We start from the raw sequence: 17,150 nt of genomic DNA, 5'->3' as shown, positions 1-17,150 counted from the left end.
TTCCAAATGCTTAAGGAGAGCCCCTGCTCTGAGGACCTCACAATCTAACCATAAAGATCAGGGAAAGGGGAATAAGAAAAAGCAACTTCTACACAACTTAATGATGATACTTAGATCCCCTTTGAAAGCACTTTTGGCTCTGTGGGTGAAGGGAGGGAAGTATTTGGCTCTTGTGTGAAAGACTTGTTGAGCAGACATGAAATAGGTCTTGTTTGTGCTTAAACCCTCCCAGCCACAGACGTGCATGAGGCTGACACTGCTGTCAAGCGCTGACAGGTTCGGTTAATGTTTTTCTCCTCTGCTGCATGTGTTTCAGGCCTGACCGCATCGGAGCAATGAGCCAAGTGGAGCTGTTCTGGGCTGCGGCCTCACTGATGCTGCTGGGGGCTCTTGTGAGCATGTGCATGAAGTGTCAGCGTTCTGGTAAGACTTTCTCCCCCCGCCTTGAATCAGGGGCATCTTCAGCATGAGGAAATCCTGCATTGCTCAGTCTGCTCGCCTATGCCAGACAGCTACGTATCTCCCTGCAGTCCCAGTGTGGGCTGGGCATGGTGCCTGCTCTCCTACTCAGGACTTAACTGTAATGGGTGGTTTGCCTGAGCAGAAAGGTTTTGCTGCCATTCAGTATTGCAGATATGATCCTCGCCAGAATCAAGCGGAGTCTGATGTCCCAAAGCAGGTGCCTGGGCTCGCGTTTCTCTCCTGGGCATTTGCAGGAAGGCTAGATCTAGACATTAACTGTCTGCCACCCGCACTCTGTGCAGCGTGAGCTCCTGCTGCCAATTCTCCTCTGATACACTTGCCCCGACCCTGCCGTGTGCATAGCGAGTACTGCTTTTCCTGCTACTGAAATGGTGGCTGGCGGGAAGCTGGTGCCTACAGGCAGTGCCCACCTGTGCGGCTTGCACCCTTCTTCCCCCTTCAGCCAGTGCAATCCCCTACACAGAGCTAGAACTCTGTAGAGCTGGAATGGAGTAGGGAGGAAGATGGATGGTGGGGATTTGCCTGGAGCCCTCCAGATTCTAACGTAACCATGGAAAGTTAATACAGCCTGCGTGTGGGCTTGCGACTTTTACTCATCCATGCTGTGGAAGCTTTCAGGGGTGGTTGTAGGGGCAGTCCCTAGTGGCACAGCCCCTTCAGAAGTTGTGCTGTATTGGGGCCAGTGGGAACAGAGGCAAGGAACCATTGATCAAGGGGTTGTAATCCCCGGCTTCTTACATGGAGGGAGACAGCAGGAGAGTCCGGGGTTCCCTCTCCACCCCAGTCAGTGCAGCTGACTGCAGGATGTAGAAGGAAAAGCTTCAAAGCCTTGGGGATGGGGAGAAATCCAAAAGCACTTCACTGTGGCAGGTTCACTAGGAAAGCAAGACACTCAAGAAGTCTTATTTTGAAATGGAGACGTTCTGTGTGTGCATGGGACCCGTGATGACAGGCTCACAGTCCTGCAGTACATCAAGGGAGCCTTGCCAAGCGTACTTGCCCTGCTCTGTCGCTGAGCGAGCCTTATGCAAAAGAATGCGACCACAGCAGCAATACGGCTCAATAGTCCCAAGCAGCCAGGCTGCTGGACCTGACTCTGTCTCTGTTCTCCTCCAGCAAAGGATCTACATCAGGCAGAGCGCCGACTGGCTGGCATTTCATTGGTGGTGGTTGGTCAGTGGAGTTTAGCTCAGCAACAACGTTTATACTGAAATTAAAACTTTCCCTTCCTAGCCAACTCCCCCTCTGTCAGGGGCTCTGGACTCGATCTAGTAGAGCTTTGCCATCTCTGACCTTTACAACTCTGTGATTCATTATCATCTGCCTTCTAATGCGGGGAGGGAGCATGCATCTCCGAAGTGGCCTAGAGCCCTTGCATTCAGTATCACATCTCCCACCTGAATCTCTGTTCTGCCGCTTCATCTCTCAGTTCAGCACCTGTGCGCAATGGGGCAAATCCATCTCCGAGGCCATGGAGATTCTCCGGGGATGTGTTTCATCCATTGTCTTGTGGTGGTGCGGAGCCATAAAGGATCTCCCCAGGCTGGTTTGACTAGGAGATGTTGGTAATTAGTGCCAGAGTGGGCTCCTGGTACCGGGTAATCATGGGTGGGTTTTGGCCGCGCTTTGATTGTGTTTTGCAGCAGTTTAATAAAGTTGCACTGATTTGGCCCAGAGTATCATTCCAAGAGGTCGCAGACAGGAGGCGCTTTATGCTAAACATGGTGCCAATGGTTTCAAAGCAAAGTCTGGCATTACTGATCTTTCTTCTGCTACTGGCATCCGCCTGTCTGGCCATTGTGATCATTTAGGACAATGGGATATGGGGACCCTCACCTCCCACCCGAAGGGACCTGTTGTCTGAGATGGAATGACTCCTTAAAGGAAACCATGGGTCAAATTCATCCTTCATGGAATTCCACTCAGTTCATTGGATTTGTACAAAGGATGAGTTTCTCCCATGCTCTAGAGAGAGAAAAACCCAAAGCAGCCATGGTACTAAATTTGGAGAAGTGGCCCTTGCCCAGCTTACGGCTGATCCTGTGAGAGGAAGGATGGCCTACTGGTCAGGGAGATAGCCTAGGGTTTGATTTCCTGCTGTTGCACAGACTTCCTGTGTGACCTTGGGCACGGCACTTAAGCACAGGTTGTTAACATTATTTACGTGCTTAAAGATACAGAGAGGTGCCTAGTGGGATTTTCAAAAGCACCCAACTCCCATTGTTTCAAGGGGAGTTAAGTGCCGAAGTTCTTTTGGAAATTCCACTGGGGGCCTAAATACTTTCAAAATCTGGCCCTTGGTCTCTCTGGGCCTCAGTTTGCCGTCTGTAAAATGACGATAATAGCACTGCCCGATCTACAGGGACAGTAAAGGAAAGGTGGTGAGGTGCTCAGACCCTACAGTAATGAGGGCCAGCAGAGTACCTAAGAAGTGAGGTGTTCAGCATCTGCTGCAAGGTGCCGAGTGCCCTCACCTCTTATGCAAGTCATCGGGAACGGAGACTGCTCAGCTGCACAAAGGAGCAGACCCTTGGAGAATGCCGCTGACAGTAATGCTCTAAGGTTTGCTACTGAGCGGCTTGCTGGGCACAGACTTGCAAGGCCGGGCTAAACTGCATTCCATGCTGTTGGACCAGGGATTAATTTGACTGATCCTGGTTCCGATCCTCCAGATGTTGTTAAAACATCCCTCAGTTGGCCGACGGGATATCTGCATTAATCCAGCGCTCTTTCCTGGTCCTGGCTGCAGGTTTGATGGAGGCACTAGTTGAAATTCTTTCAGAGCTGCTGTTCTCCAGTTCCTCTTGGTGTCTAAATTCTTGTTAGCTCATGTTGTCAAGTTTTTTGTCTTCTTTCTGCATTTGAATTCCTAATTCCTCACCCATTTTGATGATCTTCTTCCAGCTACTAAACAGGAAAAGAAGCTGTGCAAGCAGAGGAAACTGTAAGTTACCCTTCACTATCCCATTTTTTTCCCCAAGAGGTCTTCATAGGGAGGAGATTAGACCCCACACAGCAGCTGGGATTAGAGCTCTAAGCATCCCAGATCTGCACATATTAGGAAATCTGGAGGTGAAAAATAGCTGCCTCAGAGTATTAATGATAGTCCACAGTCCCATAGTGCCCAAGAACATAGAATGGATCAGAGACCGAGGAAAGCTGTGTAGTGCCCTTAGAAAGAATAACATGAAATTAAATGACAAGCTATGACCCTGGGCCTGAATGATGTACCAATTGGCTTTAATAAGAGTGTTGGATGAGAAGGGTTAGAGGAGCAAATTAGTATGTTGCAAAATGGTGCCACCACATAGATTTATACTAGGATTAAGGTAGGTTAACAACTTTATTAGGTACAAAAACCTGTATTTAAACAATAACATGTGCTAGCTAATAAGAACATATGCTAGCATTAAACTACCACACCTACAATGTCAGCTAAGTAAGGAAACATGAGTTCTCTCTCTCTCACACACACACACACACACACACACACACACACACACACACACACACACACACACACACACACACACCTGCAAAGGGCTCTGGAAGGGCCCAAGGATGGGCCATATTGCGTGATGGGCCATATTGTGTGCTGCTGCCCTGCTGCTCCATTTAAAAATGACTATGCGAGAGGCTTTTGGTGTGATGTTTGGCAATTGATGGAAGAGCTACCGCTGGGCTCTATCCCTCTGAATCCCATCTAGGGTTAGAGCGATGTCCTGGCTTGCTGAAATTAAACAAAGAGCCTGGATGTATTCCTGGTCCAGTGAAGTCAGTAGCTAAACAACCACTGACTTGAGAGGGGTCAAGATTTCACGTTCCATTTCTATAGCTGTTTTTGTTGTTGTTGTTGCTTTTTTTGCAACCCCAGTGACACACCCAGACAGTCCCAAGGAATCTAAACAGGGACTTTGGTTGAAAACACCCCTGTTCGCTACCAAAGTGCCAGCTGTAGGAACGGGGCTAATCAGAATGAAGAGAAATGGAGTGATTTGCTGTCTGTGTTAGATTAATAGCTGCGCTACTGGAAGAAAGAGAGATTTTCGCAGGGACAAAGGGGAGTTGGGTGCCCAGTGCTCACTAAAAGTCAGAGAGTTGAAGGCCAGAAGGGACCGCCACATCATCTCGTCTAAGCTCCTGTCTATCACAGGCCACCAACACCCACCAGCATCCGCACACCAAACCCAACAACTGAAATGAGACTGAAGTGTTACAGCCCACAGGAGACTTAACCATTATGTGTGATGGGGAGAATAGGAGGGGCACCAATGCCTGAGGCCCCCACAATGGCAGGGAAATGATTAAGTGAAGTATACCCAGATTATCCTGGCAAGTGACCCACACCCATACTCAGCAGAGGACGGTCAAAACCCCCAAGGTCACTGCCAATCTGATGTGGCTCTGCATTTTAATTTAATTTTAAATGAAGCTTCTTAAACATTTTTAAAATCTTATTTACTTTACATACAACAATAGTTTAGTTATATATTATAGACTTATAGAAAGAGACCTTCTAAAAACGTTAAAATGTATTACCGGCACGCGGAAACTTATCAGAGTGAATAAATGAAGACATGGCACACCACTTCTGAAAGGTTGCCGACCCCTGAGCTAGACCCTGTGCATGTGAGCAAGAACCAGCCAGCCAAGCACCTGAGAGAGAGAAAGAATGCTCGGTGCCACCTCAGAGCCCTGCCCCTCCCCGTCCAACATCCCATCTCCAGCCGCGACCATCGTCAATGGGAGCTGAGTGCTCAAATCCCATGAGGGCTTTGAAAACCTCCCTCAATGTATGTACCCACAGTACCAGATACTCTTTAGTATTACAGCTCTGCTGTATTCCCTTCCCTTTGGTATGTCACCTTCTTTTTTTAAATATTACCACAGCAAAATGCATGATCAACAGCTCTCTTTTACCTTTATTAAAAAAAAAGTAAACAACATGATGCTTGCCTTCCGAAAAGACTGAATAGACCCAAGGTATGTGAGAGGTTAAACTTTCCTTCTGGGCTTTGTGGACCTGTCTCTAGAACCTTTTGAATTCTATTTCAAGTCTGTACTTACTTTATGTCGAAATGCTTTCATCGTGGGATAGAAAGAGTCAAAATCATCATTGTTTTCTGGACCAGGATTATCTCTTCATCACACATGGCTTAGCCCCTATCCTTGGGTCCCCTCCTCAGCTCCTGTTGTGTGTTTAAGGGTCATTGGCAATGCTCCCATTGACGTCAAAGGTCACGATCATACCCATAAAGAGGCTGAAAATAGAGCTGGGTGACTTTATTTTGACTAATAGTTTGTTTGCTGAAAATGCAGTTTTGGTCAACCTGAAAATATTTGTGAATGTGACATGATATCACCAAAAAGCTTTGGCCAAAAAATATGTTTGGGACATAGGCTCCATTTGTAACACAGCCAGAGGAGAGGGGCGAGGGAGAGGAGGAGGAGAAGATGATGGTGGTGCCTCCTGAATACCTATCGTCCTGTGGCTAAGACACTCACTAGGGAGTGCCCTACTCATTGGACCATAGGGTATTCTGGGTCGGGTCTTTCTCAGTCTCTCCTGTTGAAGCTGTTCCACTTTGTATAAAATACGTGACTAGTCACCGGGCCAGAGAGAGTGAGAACGATTCTATAGCCCAGAGAACTGAAAAGCCAGTTATTTGCCCAGCTCTAGCTGTAAATCAAACAACTTCTCTGCACTCCTCCAAGAAATATTAACATGTAAAGTGATCACGGAAGCCCCTTTCTTTGAATTTCGGTTGTAACAGCCGTCGTGCTGACGTGCTGTGCAATATAAGCCTCAGCTTTCCTTAGGCTCCACTTTCATGCCCTTAGTGGCTTCTGCCTCCATCTTATGCTTTGTGACTTTAACAATACGCCCCCCGCCCCCATTGCATGTCTTTCCCTTTAGTACATATTGCACTAGCCAGAACTTTCCCTGTATTTTCAGGCATGAAAACCAGCCGGGGTTTCAGGTGATACGATCCTATTCAAGTGAGTATATATTTTTACAAAGCTCTATAGCAGAGGTTCTCAAACTTTGGTCCATGGACCACCAGTGGTCCGCGAGCTCCATTCAGGTGGTCCGCGGATAGTTCCCTCTAAGATGTGTGCCTGGGCGGCCGCACACAAGAGAATGAAGGGCCACCCAACTAATTAGTGGAGCTGCGCAGGCGTGCCTCCACTAATTAGGTGCCTGGACCCTGGAGAAGACATACATGTAAGGTGAGGTGGTGGGATTGGGGGTAGGTGGGAGGGGACAGTGGGGGGAGAAGAAGGGGTTGGGGGTAATTTGGGATGTGCAGGGCTGCAGCGTCCAGAGAAAGAGGCGACTTTTCCCAGCTCCGGGGCTGCAGCTGCCAGGGAGAGATGGCCCTCCTTCCCAGCCCCAACTCGGGGGCTGCTGTGGTGGGGGAGAGAGGGAGAGACACGCCTCCCTTCCAGCCCCAGCTCGGGGGCTGCCACGGCGGGGGAGACCCCTCCTCCTTCCAAGACCCATGTCAGGGGCTGCCGCTGCCTGGGAGAGAGGGGGAGACCCCCCCTCCTTCCCAGCCCCGGCTCAGGGACTGCTGCGGTGGGGGAGAGTGGGCACATCCAGCGCATTAGAAAAGTAAGATTACTGATATTAAAATAGGAGTTGTGTGCTTTTATTTGTAGAACAAAATAACATTAATTATTATAAAAGTTGTTTTTTTATATAGTACTTTTATCCAAAGTGCTTTACACTAGTTAGCTAAAGGTACAAACAACATTTGGAAAGATCATTACGTGGTCCGCCGAGACCCTCCGCAATTTTCAAGTGGTCTGTGAAAAAAAGTTTGAGAACCAATGCTCTATAGGTAACTGGAAGAATCTTGTAGTTATTAAGTACTGAGAAAGTTTTCCAGGCTGCAGTTTTTGCAAGGATACCAATTTGTGTCTTTTGTTTTCATGACAGTGTCCTGCAGTGCAGAGAATTAAATCCCGTCTCAGAGAATAATACATTACAATTGGGAAAGCATGGAAGGCCTAACTGACAGAACTAGAAGGCTCAGATTTTCAAAGCTGACTTAGGTGCCCACTTGGTATTTGGGTACCTAATTCCCCTAAGCTCCTTTAAAATCCCAGCCTAAATATTTAGTGTCACATAGAATCTGTATCGTGAAATGTAACAACACATAGGCTACAGGGTCCCTACTCTTCTGAGCAGAAACTTAAACTGCCCCTGAAAATGACAGGGGTGGGGGGGTAAAACACTTGAACCCAAATTGATACGAATGACTCATTTATCCTTGCCCTGTCATTGCTTCCTGCGGCACATTTGGTTACAAGCTGACCTTTTGATTTCATCCTAAACTGAGCTGCTGATTGGGTCGGTATTAAAGGTCAAACAAAGAAGGTGCCGGAAGCTAAGCTTGCCGAGGCACTGGCTTCCCGTTGCAGTCAATCTAAGTACTTCTATCATCCTGAGTGCAGTAATATCACAGCACCAAACAAAGGCACCATCACTTGGGCCCTTGTTCCTTTCAGTCACCTCAAGGGGACTTTCATTTTGAGCTTTTCTTTCCTCTCTGGCTGCCCCTTCTTTCTTTTTCCCCCTTCCTTTGTCTGTCTTTCTTTACATTTTCTATTCTTTTTTTTAATGATTTTCCCCTCTTCTCTTTATTTCTCTTCCTATGCCATCTTCTGCTGCTACCTCCCCTCCCCTGCTGTTTCGGTTTGGGTTTTGGGAAAGCTAATCTGAAAGAAAGAAGTGTTATGCCTGGCTCTGAAAGGAGCAAGATTTGTGCAAATGCGTTACACGGTCTTGAGCTGACTATTGAGAAAGCTCTGTCTTTGGGTTCTTGAGGCTGTTTCCTAGCAACTGATGACCACAGATCTCTAGGGAGAGTGTTGTCACATTGAGAGAGGGGAAAGTTTCTTGGCTAACATGAGCCAATCCAATGGAGTGCATAGGACTGAGACCTTGGAATGTGACTGGCGTTCTAATGGCCGCTATTAAAACAAGCAAAGCACTATGGGATTGTGCTCCTGAGGAGATGGGCCTGCTGCATTTTGAACCAATTGCATTTCGAAGCTAGATACGGTGAATCTACGGTGGCAGTAGTCCAGCCTAGAGAGCATCATGGCCAAGTCCGTGTTGGACAGGATGTGGTGCAATCTTCTGGCCAGCTGCAGCTGGAAGATAACGTCTTTTGCAGTGGTTTTCATTAGAGTATCTAGCAGCAATGAGGAGTCCAGAAGAGTGTAGATGCTGCAAAGTGACATGAGGATCTGAATAACAAGGCTCCCGCCCCGGGGTGAGACACCACGGTGGGAGTTGGATTTTCAAAGCATTTCCTTCTCTCTGCCTACAATACCTCTGTCTTGCTACCTTAAGCAGCTGTTTTACATCCAGGTGCTGACCTCTGATAGCTGAAAGATGGTGCTGCTAGCTCAGAATGTAAATGAAACCGAGATCTGGGTGTGATCCATGTATTGCTGGCATTTGACTTGATGTCTCAGTTTTCCCCAGCAGCGAGGTGCTGTGACTGTCTGGGATGGGGGAAAACATGAGTGAGTGCTCTGGTGGCAGAAGAGCAGTTGTCCAACAATACTGTCTGGGAACAGCCTGGAAGGAATGGATTTGGGTCATCACAGCAGGTGTCCATTGACTCCTCCAATATCTTTAAAATGGGACAATGCTAAATCACGATCAACAGCAACAAATGCTGTGGAGAACTCCTGTAGTAGGAGCTGTGGATATCCTGCCTCTGATGATCCATGGGTCCAAGGAGTGCTGTTTCTGTTGTACAATGGAATGTATTCCCAGCCACAGAAGGATTAAACCAGCATAGAGAGAAAGGATAGTCCAGTGGTTATAGTACCTGCCTGGGATTTGGGAGACCTGGATTCAGTTCCCTCTTCTGCCACAAATTCCCTATATGAGCTAGGGCAAGTTGCTTAGTATGTATGTGCCTCAGTTTCCCCATTGGTAATATGTGGAGATAATAGCAATTTTCAGCCTCACTTGACTACTATAGTGAGGGGGGCCAGAGAAGTCCCTAATATAGATAACTAGAACTGGGAAGAGGTTTTTATGGTGTGGAGAGAAATTAATTTAAAAATGCACAAAAGTGAGTTGCAGCAACTTACATTTAATAATACTTTGCCTTTCTGCAGCCTTTCATCCCTGGAGGAGAGTGAGAATTATTAAGCAGTGATGGGCCAAACAATCTAAGAAATCTTTATTTTAACAAGATCTAGGACAATGACAGATGCAACCTAACCTCAGGAGAAGTTGCTATTGGAGCATCTAGGACAGTGGCTCTCAAACTTTTGTACTGGTGACCGCTTTCACACAGCAAGTCTGAGTGCGACCCCCCCTTATAAATTAAAAACACTTTAAAAATATTTAACACTATTATAAATGCTGGAGGTGAAGCGGGGTTTGGGGTGGAGGCTGACAGCTCGCGACCCCCCAGGTCATAACCTCACGACCCCCTGAGGGGTCCCGAACCCCAGTTTGAGTACCCCTGATCTAGGAGAACCCATAGCTATAATTTTTAGAGAGTGGAAGTCTATAAAAAAGAACTGCAGCTTGGGGATGGAAACTCATGCAAATTTGGAGAAAATGTCAGCTAATTTGCAGGGGGACCAGCCTAACTTTTAGGACTGGAGCTTTATCTAACACATATTTGTTTGCAGTGGCCTGTTCCTGTTGCTTGCAGACACGATAGGTTTCTATAGTCATTTCCTTCCCTGGCCCACCCTATGTTTTTTTAGGAAGGTAATTGAAAAAGTTCTGGATTTCGTAGTCTGCAAATATCTGGAAATCTTTTGCATTTGACTGCTCTGTGCTCAGTTTGCCAACGTGTCTCCTACTGCCATAACCTTCAACATCTGATTTTATTTTCCACGCCAGTTGCCGTGACAAGGCAAGATGAAATTAAATTGCCAGACAACATCCCAGTAACAAGGTAGGTGACAAAATAAGATATTTCAGCCAAAATTTGGGCCACTGGGTCCACCCAAACTTTGAGAAAATTGAGGATTTGGGTCCCCATCTGCCTTGGCCTATATTTAATTTACTGCTTATCCTTTCATAATGTTCTAAATCCTCTTGATATCTGTGTTCCAACTGCTTTTATAGCCTCCACGAGCATGAATCCTTAAAACCAAGCCAGGGAAATGAACTGTCATTGCAGGTGAAAGGCAAGTAGCGCAGGAGGTCCTTGATTTTAACCATTTTGACATTGGGAAGCCCAAGCAAACTGATATGGAAAATATATGGCAGAAGATTGTCGCTTGAGTATATATTTGTTTATCCAAATCCCATCCCAAATACCCCAATTCCCGTTTCTTAGTCCTCAAAATGTCTCCTGTTGCACAGCACCACCAGGAAAAGCTCTGTGGAGCATGGGGATTGTTCAGCCCATTGGTTGGGGACCTCTGTAATAGCCAATATTTAATATGGTGTGTTTAGAACTGGGATTTTAGCTACTTTCCAGTGTGAATGGCTTGTATTCCAGGTATAGACCTACACCGCGGGAGAAATAGCATTTGCCGGAATCTGTTACGTTAATAAATTTCTCTCTTTCAGGAAAACCAATAAGCGACTGCAGGCCACAGATATTGATGGTAGGTATTTATACAAAAGTATCCATTTCTTTACACATTTTGTTATCTGCCCTGGGTGGGTTGTTACTCCAATACAAAATTAGTACGTGAGAATATTACAAATCTTTGCCTGTTTATATTGGCAAATGGAACATATATGGTAAGAGATCCCTGACTGCTGTATACGCCTACAAAGCTCACAGAAGTTAAGCCTGGGAGAGGATGTTCCATTCCCATTTATAGTCATCCATTTTGAATTCTGAATGGTGCATTATGGGGACAGGAGTTACCTTGGAAGTAAGTTAGCTATCGCTACAATCTACTCCTATAATAATACCTAACGCACAAACATTTGTAGAACTATACAAACAAATACAACGAACCTTCATGACGCCCCATGTAACTCATTACCCTTTGCATGATGGAATGTTGCCTAGATTCTCTATCCATTTTTTCCATGTTTAAACCCTTTATCTATGTGACTATTTCTCTCCAGCACCTCTCTCAGTCCCTTTGAAAACTCTATTTTTAGTTCTCCTTTTCTCTTTTCCTTTGAAACTAAGACCAACCTCCTGAGTCTTTCCACAATTTTGCAGATTCTTCAGACCTGGTCTCTGTTGCCCTACACTGCGCTCTCCCCTAAGCAGTGGTCGTCTTACTGGGGTGCGGTAGCCAGCTCTGCACACACTATTCCAGCTTTAATTTTCTGAGTGCCCATTGCTGGAGCATGTGGGCAGGTGACCTGGATTTGCGGAGAAGCGGAGCACCTGTATCTCCCAGAAATTTCAACTGGAGTTTTGGGTGCTCAATGCTTCTGAGAATCAGGTCCTAAGTGTGGTATTAAGTGAAATCCCTCTTCCCCACAATATTCAGTACAAACAGCTACCATCCCTGTCCTGCTGTGAGACAATATGCTATCTAGTCACTGGTGAACAAGGAGTTAATCCCAGCTCAGCTTTACCCTCTCCTCTTGCTTAGCTAAGGGCTAGAGAAGGGACTGCTTGTGAGATGTAAGGAAAATGCCCTTTCGAAGATCAGGCTTCTCATCCAATGGCCCTAAGACTGGGTTAAACTGCAATCCAGGGAGTTTTTCCTATTGACTTGCTGCTTATATTCATTTATTATCCTCCCTTCCCTTGCTACAAAGCCTGTTCCTTGGGGGGAAAGACCTTGCTGATTGCAAATGCTGAGCCCTTCCAACTGCTTAAACATCCCAATAATAATAGATAACTCAGTGATGGACCATAGCTTTCCCTAAAACATGTGTCTTGCACCCCACCCTGGTTTGATCTGCAAACCTGGGCTCTGTTGAAATACCAGAGAGGAGGGAGTTTTCACATCTTTGGCCCCCTGTATAGCTAGGGACTGTTCTCCAAAGCACCTTGCCTGCCATGAGGACAGAGTCCCTAAGGGTTCTGTCCAGGCACCTTTCTAGGTAGTATGTGAGGACCTCAAACATTTAATGAATGTCTCCTCAGACCCATATTAAGTCTGTCTGTCGTTATGCTCACTTTACAGAAGGGGAACTGGGACACCAAGATTAAGTGACTCACTCAAGCTCACAGAGGAAGTCTGTGGCTGAACTGAGAATTGAAACGAGCTGTCCTGAGTCTCAGACCTGGACCACAGCACCACCCTCTGTGACCAGGGGTGGAGTTTAGCGAGTGTCTTGGATTCTAGTCTCTGCTACTATCGCTTGCTACCTGGTGTTTCTGTTTTTCCTACAGTGCTGCACTGAGCTGATGGTGTTGGTGATTCTTCCTCTCTCACCCCCAAATCTATTTCCTCATTAGTGACCTAGGTGGCTCTTCCCATTAGAACATTTCCCCCAGATTGGTCCATTGTTCTACAATTCATTATTTTCCCCTTTCTTTTTATACTGAGCTCTGTCATAGAATCATAGAATATCAGGGTTGGAAGGGACCTCAGGAGGTCATCTAGTCCAACCCCTGCTCAAAGCAGGACCAATCCCCAGACAGATTTTTGCCCCAGATCCCTAAATGGCCCCCTCAAGGATTGAACTCACAACTCTGGGTTTAGCAGGCCAATGCTCAAACCACTGAGCTATCCCTCCCCCCTGAATTTCACATCTGGTGGCTCAATCGCCTCTGAATCGGATTTCATAGCCCCTGTAATTGCTAGCTAGCAAATCATGGCTAACATACAATGTCAACATGTGCTCTCTTCTAGGTGACAATGCTGAGCCCAGATATCAAAATTTCATGAGAGGTAAACATTATGACTGCAACATAATTCAATTAGGCTAAGACTGTGGCGGACAAAATTCAGCCTTAGTATAAGTAACTCCCATTGAAGTCAATAGAACTCGCGCCCACTTATGCTAGGACTGGATCTACTCCTCTATTTAAAATAATAGTGGGAAAATGAAAAGCTGTGATCCCTGCTTTAATGTATGTGGGTGTTTCTGCATATTAGATGGGAGGTCACCAGCCTTTGGAAGCAATGTCACATTTTTGTTCCTGTCTCTTCTCTGAACGGAGAATCTGTTAGTATATGGGCTGGCTTCCCCTGGAGTTTCTAATCACACCCTGTCTGTATTCAGCTGTGTCAGGATATTTCTTAGGCTAAAAGATGTTCCCCAGCTGTAAAATGGAGGTCAGAATGCTGCCTTTCTCCTGTTTAGATTGGAAGAGCGGCAGGGACGGTCTCTTAGTAGCATCCAGAACACAACAAGGTTCTCATCTCAGTTGAGGCCTCTGGATGGTACTGTAATACAAATAATTAATAATAACAAAGGTAGCAGGAAAACGGCATCTCCTGCCGTCCGAATTCCCTTCATTAGTATTTTATTCTTTAATGCATAGGAATATAGTAATTATTCTGGTCTCGAGGTCTCCAGTAGCACAGCTCTGTAAAGGACATTTTATCTTTGGAGGAAGATAGGGCTGATGGGGGCACTAGCCCATTGTGATGCAATGATTAGAGTGAAGCAACCATCACAAAGGCCACAGATGATTATGTTAAAGCCCAAATGATGGCATTGCTCAGTCTGTTTTTTATAGAGGCGCTCATCAAATCCTTTTGTTTAACTATCCATGCCCCTTGACCAGGCCTCATTGTCCTTTAGGCCAGTGGCTGTCAGCCTTTCCAGACTACTGTACCCCTTTCAGGAGTTTGATTTGTTTTGCGTACCCCCAGATTTCACCTCACTTAAAAACTACTTGCTTACAAAATCAGACATAAAAATACAGAAGTGTCACAGCGCACTATTACTGAAAAATTGCGGACGTTCTCCTTTTTACCATAGGATTATAAAATAAATCAATTGGACTATAAATATTGTACTTACATTTTCAGTATGCATACTGCAGACAGCAATACAAACAAGTCATTGTCTGTATGAAATTTTAGTTGGTATTGATTTTGTTAGTGCTTTTTATGTAGCCTGTTGTAAAACTAGGCAAATATCTAGGTGAGTTGATGTGCCCCCTTGAACACCTCTGCATACCCCTAGGGGTACGCGTACCTCTGGTTGAGAACCGCTGCTTTAGGAGAATTTAGACTATATGCTAAATTACTCTTTATCTAAAACAAAGCCCCTTAAATTCTCTTTCCCTGGGCCCTTACAGTACGTCTACACTGAATAAAACTCCCATGGCTGGCCCGCGTCAGTGGCCTCGGGCTGGTGGGACTTGGGATGCGGAGCTATAAAATTGCTGTGTAGATGTTCAGGCTTGGGCTGGGATCCTCCCACTCCCCCCGCAAGGTCTTAGAGCCTAGGCTCCAGCCCAAGTTTTACAGTCCTGCAGCCTGAGCCGCACGAGCCCAAGGCAGCTGCCGAGGATCAGCTGCAGGTGTTTTATTGCCATGTAGACATAGCCATAGGGTCCAGCCCTGCTCCCATGGACGTCAATGGCAAAACTTGCATTAAATTCATGTTTAGTTCAGGGGTGTCAGGCCGGATGTGGCTTGCTCAATATTTTGAGCCTGCTCGCATGCCTGTCTTGAGGTGTCTGAGCTGCAGGCTTGCGAGTGACATGGCAGATGCCTTTTGGTCAGTGCACTTTGAAGTTTCTGGGCCGTGCATTAGAGAGCAGCAGGGTGGGGTGTGCAGAGGAGAAGGTGTTGCAGAATGGGGCATGGGGAGGAGACGGCGAACACCAAGCCAAGAGAACAGGAAGGTGAGACTGGTGCAGTCTGTGCATTGGGGGGGAGAAGTGTTAATTTTCCCGAGGCAAGAGGTACACAGATCCAGTAAAAAACTGAGGGAGAAAGGAAAGAGCTGGAATGCTTGTTTGAAGGGAAGCAATCGCCACAGATGCTCCTGGAGAATCTAACCTGGCCCTGCGTGTTTCTAAGTGCATAGACCTTTTCTGGATCAGTTTTGTGACTTTATTTTGATTTTGCGCTGTGAGAAATGTCCCTGAGACTGTGCTAATGGCAAATGATTTGTACTTGCAGAAGACAACCAGGAATTGGATGCTGCCTATGTGTAAGTCAATCTTTCTCTCATCCATCAGTACATTGAATCTAATCTCTTCAGTCTCCCTTGCTAATGGTAGCTTTGAATTGTAGGATGTTGCAGTGGGTTTAGTTCATCTTCTTAAAGAGGAAATTAAATTCCAAAGATTTGGGTTCCGAAGCAGAGCTTTGAAGATCATGACATTCATTCTGTTTCATTATTCAGATTGTGCACAGCTGTGTTAATTTCACACTCTCTCTAAGACCTTGTAATGGGCCACGTTACTGTGAACCATTGTTTCCGCTGTGAATAGTAACTTGCTAGTGCGGTTACTCTCAGCAGAATATGCAAGATCTCAGGATGGAAATGAAAAATCTGTCCTAAGTGCTTCTGAATTTGTCATGAGTAACCTATGGGAAGCCAGGTGCTAAGCAGGATACATGCACAGAGAAGGTGTTCCATGTCCAAGTTCTGCAGTTGTACATAACTCGTATTGAATATGATTTCCATTGTATCATATTAGCCTGTAGTGCAGTGCACACCTGAACGTGAAACTACACATCTCATAGTCTGTGTAGTATTAGAACCATGAGGAATGCAATAGGCTTGTTTCAAGAATGATATTGGACAAGGAGCCAATCACAAGAAACATACCCATTCCAGATGCAACCAAGATACAGTGCAATACATACAGAAAACCAAATACTGTACTTCACCTTCACGAAGATATTTACATCCTTGCATAGACCCACTACTGTAGAATCTACCTATTAGATTAATCACAGAAATGGACAGCGGTATTGATGTGGGTCACAGAAATCTCATTTAAAAGAAATAGCTTTGGGAGGCGCCTCTGGAAGTTTTGTATTTGGTTTACTCAGTTATAGACGTGTATTGCCCAGGAGATGAGGCAGCTTGTGATAGCTGTGGCAACTTTAAGGAAAGTTTAAGATTCTGGGAAGAGAAGGCTCTGTGGCTCTTTCTGATTGATTTGGGTGGCTGGGAAATTGGGGTCCCAGGCATGAGTAAGATGAGTGGGATTTTGTCCCAAGTGCCATCTCAAAGGCAAAAAATATCTAAGACTGAGATGTTTTATCTTTTCCAGCAACCCTATTGCTTCAGATTACTTCAACTGTGGGATGTTCTTGAGACCAGCAAATGGTACGTTCACAAGACAGACAAATGAATGGCTATTTATTCAATCCACTTATGGAAGCTAAAACCAATGTAGTATTTCCAGCCAGCCAGGTTGTAGCGTGGGTTTGGGATGAGCTAGAACCAGACAGTTTTCTTCTTTTATCTTTCTCCTTTGTTCCAATATGGTTTGACATCATTTTAATTAAGGAATAGACATGGGCAGCAAGGGGTTAAAAGTTATTGTGTCAGGGGGAATCCAAAAGGAGGGTGCTACAGAGCGGCAAAACCACTGAAAAGCTGTGCCACGCTTCAGGGCTATGGTCAGGTGCCATACTTCAATGCAAATCAGCTGGTTTATTTTCATTAAGCTCTGGTTGGCTTCAGGCCAGTGGCAGAGCATTGCCTAAAGCCGCACCGCATGTAGTCCAGAGCCAAAGCCCTGAATGTTCAAAGGTGATGCTATCCCTGCCTAACAGCAGCACCATCAAGTACTTGTCTCAATGACGTACAGTAGGTGGTGCAA

The 17,150-nt window shown here is 45.9% G+C and overlaps 1 protein-coding gene across 3 annotated transcripts in view; it reads left to right on the top strand.

The window, feature by feature from the left end:
• The window catches only part of LAT2 (linker for activation of T cells family member 2), a 37,820-nt gene that overhangs the window by 8,482 nt on the left and 12,188 nt on the right, over positions 1-17,150 (top strand). For 2 of the 3 annotated variants that reach the window (XM_008166158.3, XM_042857770.2), the window contains exons 2-9: positions 317-423; positions 3,388-3,427; positions 6,440-6,483; positions 10,373-10,427; positions 11,051-11,088; positions 13,258-13,296; positions 15,490-15,520; positions 16,596-16,651. In XM_008166158.3, coding sequence (XP_008164380.3) covers positions 336-423; positions 3,388-3,427; positions 6,440-6,483; positions 10,373-10,427; positions 11,051-11,088; positions 13,258-13,296; positions 15,490-15,520; positions 16,596-16,651 — 391 coding nt within the window. In that variant the 5' untranslated portion in view covers positions 317-335. The remainder of the gene's footprint in view (positions 1-316; positions 424-3,387; positions 3,428-6,439; positions 6,484-10,372; positions 10,428-11,050; positions 11,089-13,257; positions 13,297-15,489; positions 15,521-16,595; positions 16,652-17,150) is intronic. The other variant, XM_065573011.1, reaches the window with a different exon arrangement.

Source organism: Chrysemys picta, chromosome 19 (assembly GCF_011386835.1).
Source record: "Chrysemys picta bellii isolate R12L10 chromosome 19, ASM1138683v2, whole genome shotgun sequence".
In the NCBI taxonomy this organism is placed as follows: domain Eukaryota; kingdom Metazoa; phylum Chordata; order Testudines; family Emydidae; genus Chrysemys; species Chrysemys picta.
This window is presented reverse-complemented; position numbering and strand designations above follow the sequence as displayed.